This window comes from Nestor notabilis, unplaced genomic scaffold, assembly GCF_000696875.1.
Source record: "Nestor notabilis isolate BGI_N333 unplaced genomic scaffold, ASM69687v1 scaffold19113, whole genome shotgun sequence".
Classification (NCBI taxonomy): domain Eukaryota; kingdom Metazoa; phylum Chordata; class Aves; order Psittaciformes; family Psittacidae; genus Nestor; species Nestor notabilis.
In genome coordinates this window covers 98289-105934 of record NW_009922614.1, presented here as the reverse complement: position 1 = coordinate 105934, position 7646 = coordinate 98289, and the positions used below count along the sequence as shown (strand labels likewise).

General features: G+C 36.4%; 1 protein-coding gene across 1 annotated transcript in view; it reads left to right on the top strand.

The window, feature by feature from the left end:
- The first annotated feature begins 404 nt into the window (after positions 1–404).
- The window catches only part of PHF3 (PHD finger protein 3), a 40527-nt gene continuing 33285 nt past the window's right edge, over positions 405–7646 (top strand). Inside the window, exon 1 of the mRNA XM_010011721.1 lies at positions 405–699. Within this exon, the coding sequence (XP_010010023.1) occupies positions 405–699 (295 nt within the window). The remainder of the gene's footprint in view (positions 700–7646) is intronic.

The following is a 7646-nucleotide window of genomic DNA, read 5'->3' as shown; positions in this document are numbered from 1 at the left end:
GACCTCACCTTTTTAACATTTAAAGGTGAGGTACACTCACAATGCTGCTAACTAGGTTAGCTTAATTTCCCCCTCCCTCTAGTGTCTCACGCCTTTGGGTTGGTTAAGGTTTAAGCAGATTTTAGAAAGTGTTTCAGTTATCCTTGTTACACACACTCTGTAGAAGTGGCAGCACTCTGATACTGATAGCGAAGTTTATATTAACTTAGCATGGTTTTTCTTTTTTTAAATGATCAGAGAATTGATCTTTAGCTATGCAGTCAGCCATACTAAGGAATAAGCAGATTCTTCTGTTTGTTTGTTTGTTACAATTCTAAAATACCTTAAGCATTCTTTATAAAACACAACAGCCAAAACAATTTGCTGTTTTCTTAGGTGTTTTATAATTTGTAGCTTATTTTCTTATGGTATTTTTCTTGTCTTTCTATAGGGCTGAAAGACACACAGGATTCTTCATGGATATAGTTGATACATTTAACCATTTAATTCCTACTGAACACTTAGATGATGCCCTATTTCTAGGATCCAACCTGGAGAATGAAGTCTGTGAGGATTTTAGTACAAGTCAAAATGTCTTAGAGGATTCGCTGAAGAACATGCTCAGCGATAAGGATCCTATGCTAGGATCTGCAAGTGCCCAGTTCTGTTTGCCTGTTTTGGATAGCAATGATACCAATTTCCAGATGCCTTGTTCAACAGGTAAATCTTACAATTTTTTTAAGATTACAATTTAAAATACAGTTATACTCTAGTACAAACCCTTTTTTGTGATGTAGAAATATTAATTTGGGATTTCTGTCTCCTTCCTGCCCTTTTTGTTACGCTGCTTACATGCCTGGCATGTAAACTGTGTGCAATTCTTTTTAACTTTGTTGCGTAACCATACAGGAAGGCTCCTAATCTGGATCAGGAGTAATTTAGGCTTTGTCTTGAGTATGCGTAAATTATTCCAAATTAAAGTCATGATTTGTTAGAGTATGTACTGTGCCTCACCAGTGAAGTTGCTAGTTGTCTTAAAAAAATGTAGTCATTCTGGATTAGCAGTAGGAATATGAGAGTAGTACAAATTACTGCTCTGACCTCAGGGTTATTCAGTTAGTGCCAGGTATTCTAGTACTGGGCTGATACAGATTCTGTGTGCTTTGCTTTGGTTGGCTTCAGACAAAACCCTCAATGGTAATACAGTTCTCTTTCTTTTTTTGCTGTTTGGAAACACCTGATTTGGAAACAATTTAGAGAAAAGTTTTAAATAAAAATAATTTTAGGTGTTGTGGAGTAGTTTTTGAAGGTTTGTGGGGTTTTTTTGTTTGTTTTGTTTGGTTTAAAAAAAGGGTGATCAGTTGCTAAAATTCTTTATATAGATGAATAGTTGGAATAATTACATTGAACTTGTTGTAAGAGATGAAAATACACTTTGTGCTTAATTTTTTTCTATTTGACTGAATGTTGGGAAAAAAAAAAAATCTTGGGTTCATTACTGAAAGGTGTTGTAGATAACATTGATTATAGCAACATTTTTTTTCCCCCAATAGCTTAGGAACTGTTTTTGAAAATCCCGACCATTTCCTGATACAACAGGTATTTTGTTTCTACTAACAGACTAAATTCTTACCTTCACTGAATTAAGTACAGAAAACTGTAAATCAGAGATAATACGGATGAAGGCAATTGAAAAGCAAACTACAAAGCCAGAACAAGCAGACTACAAAGCTGGAACAAGACATTTGGTCTTTTTACTACTTTAGTAGAATATTATTTGAGGCCATCCTTAATGTTTTTGTTTATTCTTGCTGCAGTCTGTATCCTTACATATTTTTGTGACCCCCCAAACAAAACTGTGTCAGTCTTAATGTGCATGAGTGTACAATGTACACAACCAAATTCCTCCTAATTTTTTAATTTCTTTCTAGTAAAACAGTGATGCAGTTCCCTGTTTCGCACTGCATCCTGTGCAACCTCTAGTAAACCTATACTGCATTTAAAATTTTTTAATTAACCATTGGGTGCAGCTATATATTTTTAGAGTTACAGGGAGACTTTTGGGGGCTTCTTGGCACATATTTCTCCTAAAAGTGATCAGCAATGCAATAAATAATACTACTGATACTAAAATAATCACAATTAATTTTTAAGGTTCATTAAAATAAGCAAGCTAACTCTCTTATGTGAGGGCTATTATTTCGTGCTGTCTGCAGACTAAGGGAATAAATTATTAACTGATTGGATTTATGCTGAGTTCATTATTTTAATGTGGTGGGTTTTTTTAATCTGAAAGCAAGAGTAGAGCCATATTTCAGTAAGTAAATTAAAACATACAATTTGGAATTAATGTAGTACATATCCAGAAGGACATGAAATGTTCTTGCTGTTGCTTATTCTTTCTGGGTCTTGATGAGAACTGTCTCTATTCTGAGATGGTAGGACCACAGTGTTTGTTTATACGGTTTTTAGTTGAGATTAACAATTACCAGTTTGAAGCAAAGATTCTTCGTGTCTCTTTCTTCCTTGAGTATTCATATAGCTGATGATTTATTTGATTTGTCTGAGACCGTTGGTGATCTAACACAGCTTATGTAGTCTGCTGGTAAGAATGCAATTGTCCAAGATAATAGTACCCTCGGTAAGAATTATGCGTACAAAGCATGTTTTTTTCCAGACAGTATGTGTGAAAGCTCATCTTTACACCAACATCAATTTGTCTAAAAAATAAAAAAAGCATAACTCTTCCCCACATAAACCTGCCTTGCTTGCATCCTTAGAGCTACAACTCCATTGGTGTGTCATATGGAATGATGGTGTGCTTTATTCTGATCCTTCCGGTTCTTCTCCCTTATCCCCTCCCCACCCCCCATTGCATTAAGCAGTATGGTAACAGAATGGTCGGTTATTGGCTTTTTCACTGGGGTTATAAGTGTACCTAGAAAAATGTATTTTCAGTAAGGTTTTACTAGGTTGAGGTACATTTGTTGTTATCTATTTAAGTTAATAAGGGCAGGACTTAGGAAATACTGGAATGATAGATGATAGTGTTTTTTATGGTCTTGGTATCATTCAAGAAGGAAAGAGTTAACTTTTTCCAGAGGTACAGATTTATTTACCACAATTTATTTTAGATCTTCAAACAGTATTTTGCATAATCCATGCCTAGTCCATGTAACTGTTTAAGAAAAGGAACAAAATGCTCATGGAAATCAGTTCAGAGGGCCAGGAAAGGATGGACTGATCATGCTTGCTGCTCCATGAATAACTGGAATGTACTCTGTTCAGTCTAGTTTTTAAAGTGATGAAGATTCCGTGCTACAGCTTATTTGATTGCTGTGAGGCAGCTAAAGAGATAAAGGTAAAAGTAGTTGGACTGAGGAGGTGATTTGGTTAAAGTGGTATTAGGTATCACAGATAAAATGGAGGAGCAGAAGGCATGGCTCACTAATACTTCTTTGAAAGCCTGGTTTGAGCAGAGGGTAAGAGTATTTGTAAACCTGTGCACAAACTGAGACACTATCTTTATAGTCATTCAACCCAAAGAGCTTATACCATGTTCTAAATACAAAATTGCTTTTGTGAACATGAGTACATGTGAGTGGCAGAAGCTTTGAGAGAGGCTCGTTTGAGGCATGCTCACCCACATACCAAATTACTCAGGATCGTGACATTTTCTCTGCTTCACTTTGGAGATCAGGTCTTTTTGTCCAAGGATGTTTTCTCTCTTGCTCATAACTTGGGTTTGAGTGTGAGTTTGTTTGCTATTTTTCTTACAGCTTCATTAACATTAGTTCTTGTTGGGTGTTATTTACAGGCCTAATCCAGAGTTATTACTCACCAACATTGCATCTGTATTGCTTAGCTTTAGGGTTTGTATTGCAAATCATTTACCATGAACTAGCTTTTTTTGTTAATACCAAGCTCTCCTTATGGTGAGTTACCAGTTATATGACTGTATGTGGATACAACCAATTGCTACCAGTATGTCTTTTAAACATACAAAGTTCAAGTACTTGGCTATAAGACAGAAACACATGGATTTCTGTGACTTGAAATTTGGTTTCCAATCACTGTATGCTAGAGGTATCTATCCAGAAAATGCAAGTTTTCTGAGTTGGATTATAAATGCTCTTCTTGGGGAGGATGGTAGCATAGAATCATAGAATGGCATGGGTTGGAAGGAACCTTTAAAGGTCATCTAGTCCAACCCCCCTGCAAGGAACAAGGACATCTTTGGCTAGACCAAGTTGCTCAGAGCCCTGTTCAACCTCACCTTGAAGGTTTCCAGGGATGGGGCATCTATCACCTCTTTGGGCAACCTGTTCAAGGTGTCACCCTCATTGTAAAAAATTTTTCTTACATCTAGTCTGAATCTACTCTCTTTTAGTTTAAAACTACTACCTGTTGTCCTATTGCAACAGGCCCTCTTAAAAGTCTGTCCCTATCTTTCTTAGAAGCTTTAAGTATTGGAAGGCTGCAATGAGGTGTCCCAGAGCCTTCTAGTCCATGTCCTCCTTGTACTGAGTATCTCATAGTCAGAAGTACTGGTGTGTGACAAATAACAACGAGCATGATTCTCATGTCTGTTGCTATCAGTACCAGTAAAGTAGTCTTGTATTCATGTCTTGGCCTGAATCGAGTTTGTGCTGGATCTAAATGGCTCCCTCAGTTAGGTTACATTGTTGGGCTTTGTCTACAATGTGAGCTTGCTCGGTGATTGCCACCGAGTAATAGAATGGGGTTGTCTTGTTCAGTTTTGATTGAAGTTACATGTTTGGAGAAGATTCTTTGCAGGTGATCCTGGTAATGGCTTTGAGCAGATATAGAAGGAACTCTGTGACCCTCTGAAAAGTTGGAAAGGCTGTGGGTCAATATAACAGATATTGTGCTGAAATCCTTTTAGGATGTGTTTGTGAAGAGTGACTGCTAAACGGTAAAGATATAGCTGAGTTGCAGGTTTGTGGAGTTAGACTGAGCAGATTGCTGCTCTTAACAGCACAGTTAGGAAGTTTTGTGTTATTTCAGTGAATCCAGGTACAAGGTGTCCACAGATCTTACTCACTGCAGCTCATAGGAGCTTAGCAGTAACGGAAGAAGCAATTTACTGTCCTGAAGTAGGTATTAGGAGTAAGACCTAGTGTTGATAAGGGAAGCTGATATATGTGCTGTCTTTGTCAGTTGAAGGACAGGATTGGACAAAATGAGGCTTTTCAGAACTAAATGCAACCAAAGTTCTTGAAACAATCAGAAATGCTGAAGTGTCCCGTATTATGTTTTAGGTGTGTGTGTGCTTCTGGTGATCAGTGTTGTCAGGTGGCTGTTCTTTCAAGAAGTGAATGACCAACACAGGAGGGGCTCTTTGGTGTTTTTAATGTTTGGGTGGTGTGGAAGTGTGGTTTTGCTGTGTTGTGGGGTTTTTTTGTTTGTTTTTCCTGAGCGATTCATTGAACAGAAGTGGAAACCTCTGAAGCTTAGGATGTGACGTAACTCTTGAGAGCAACACCTTATTTTCAACTTTGGATGGTACCCTAGTGATAGGTTTTGCTTTCTTCTGTTGTTTCTTGCTGGAAGACATGCTGGAATCTTATCCACTACGTTAATAAGCTTGTTAGCATAGCAGGTCAGACTGGTCACATGCAGTTCAACTAAATAACCAACACTCATACTAAATTGGTATTTCTGAGCTATCACAAGTTCCATAGCTTTTTAGGATGTCATTTACTGGGGCAGTTTGATTGATTATGCATGTAATAGAGGTAATGGAATTTGAATTGCATGTCATCTGGAGACATTTCTGGATTTAATAATAAAAAAACAATTTAGTTAATGAGTGTTTTTTAAATCAGGTGTTTCTTATTAATGATGAGGAAAACTGACCCTACAAGAGTGTACTATCAGGGACATCTTTTAATTGCCTTTTTTTCCCTGTCCCTCTGGATTGCTGCTGGGAAATTATTTCCCCCAGGTGCAGTCTGTTCTTTCTAATGTTCATGACTCCTGTTGAAAACAGCGTTACCTCTGCTAGAATTGTGATCACCTACTGAATCTCTGGAGCCAAACCAGTTGTTCTGATTACAAATATTTCTTTTCTTTAGATAGCGTCCTGTTTGGCTGTGTAAGTCATGTCAGGCTTTTTTCACTAAATCCAAATGTATGTGTATTTTTCCTTCTGCAGATGAAGTGATTTTGAGTGTAACCTTCAGATTGCAGCCCAAATTGAGTCTCATGTTGTTTCTCTCAAGTTTTCTTACCTCTTTATGCCTTCCTTCCTCCAAGCTGTCCATGCGAACAGTTGTACAGTGTCTTGTGACAAAGGTAGTAACTTTCTTGTATAAAATTTAAATTTATTATATTGGTGTTATACTCGGAAGTTTGAGAATGTTTATATTGCACTCTTTTCTGTTTGTAGGTAACAAGCTACCATTTTAGGTTCTTCTGAAGACTTTAGTTATTTATTCCTTTGGATCAGTTTTACGGATGGAGAGAGTTTGGAAGTGTAATAGGATTTAAAAGGCAGTTAGTTCATGTATTTACAAATCACAGAGCTCATCTAAAGATTCTCTCCTTAATAAAATAACTTAATTTGTTTTAAAGTGCTTGGTTTGGTGCTGTGTTTTTACTTCGTTGCTGAAATTTGTTCTTTACTACTCCTTATTTCCAAAATAACAGGCTTCTGTGGCTAAAGAACCATAAACCAGTAGCCCTGTGATATAACTCCCATCTTTTTTTAAAATGGGGTTTCAGTCCTCTGTCAAGGTATATGCTTTATTAAATATATTAATCCTAATTGATTTTCATGTGTTTTATTCGAAAGAGAAAATCCGTCTTTACAATTCTGAGATTAATGAAGAATGGGAGTAAATCTTTAGTATTTCACATGGTACTTACTGTGATTCTTTTCTCGCACTGGGCAGTCAGTACAGGGTACTCTAAGGCAAATTCTTAGTTAAGCAGGTTACAGGCTTACAGGAAAACTTTTGTAAAACAGTTGGAATTTGGTGTTTCTTTACATGAATTGTATCATTGGTGACCTTGTTTCCCTTGCAAATACATTTTTTTTTCTAACAAAAAGCATTTATTCAGTTTATTGAACATATGCATCTGAAATATCAATAGAAAAATATTTTAATATAAAGTATGCCATCTTCATTTACAGTTTAGAGACTTAGTAGTATTTATTCACTATCAATTTATGTGTCATTGCTTTACTAGAGTTTATTAGCTCTTCTTAAGGCTTACCTAGACAGGTATTAGTTACTGCTTTAGACTTGCTGTTCTTTTCGTTGAAGCATAATGTAAGGTTTTTATGTTATTATCTGCATGTAACATAGTAGAAATTTTAAAATGCTCAACTGTTTCCATATAATTTGTGATGGTTGTAGAATTAAAATACGGAATCTGCCCTGGATTTGCTCAGTGCTGATGTTAGTGTGATTTAGGTGGATATAGCATTTACAGCAATGCAAAGCAGCAACGACAGTGGAGTTCTGTTCCATGTAGTTAGCTAAGTGAAAGAAAATCAGGGATAACATCTACAGAAAAGAAATTTATTTCTATACTTGAGATTTACCTTGACCAGTATGTCAAAAATTTGAGTATTTCTGTCTAATTTTGGCGGAAGAGAATCAAAGGAAGACTTGCGTTAATAAAAACAAACATTTACA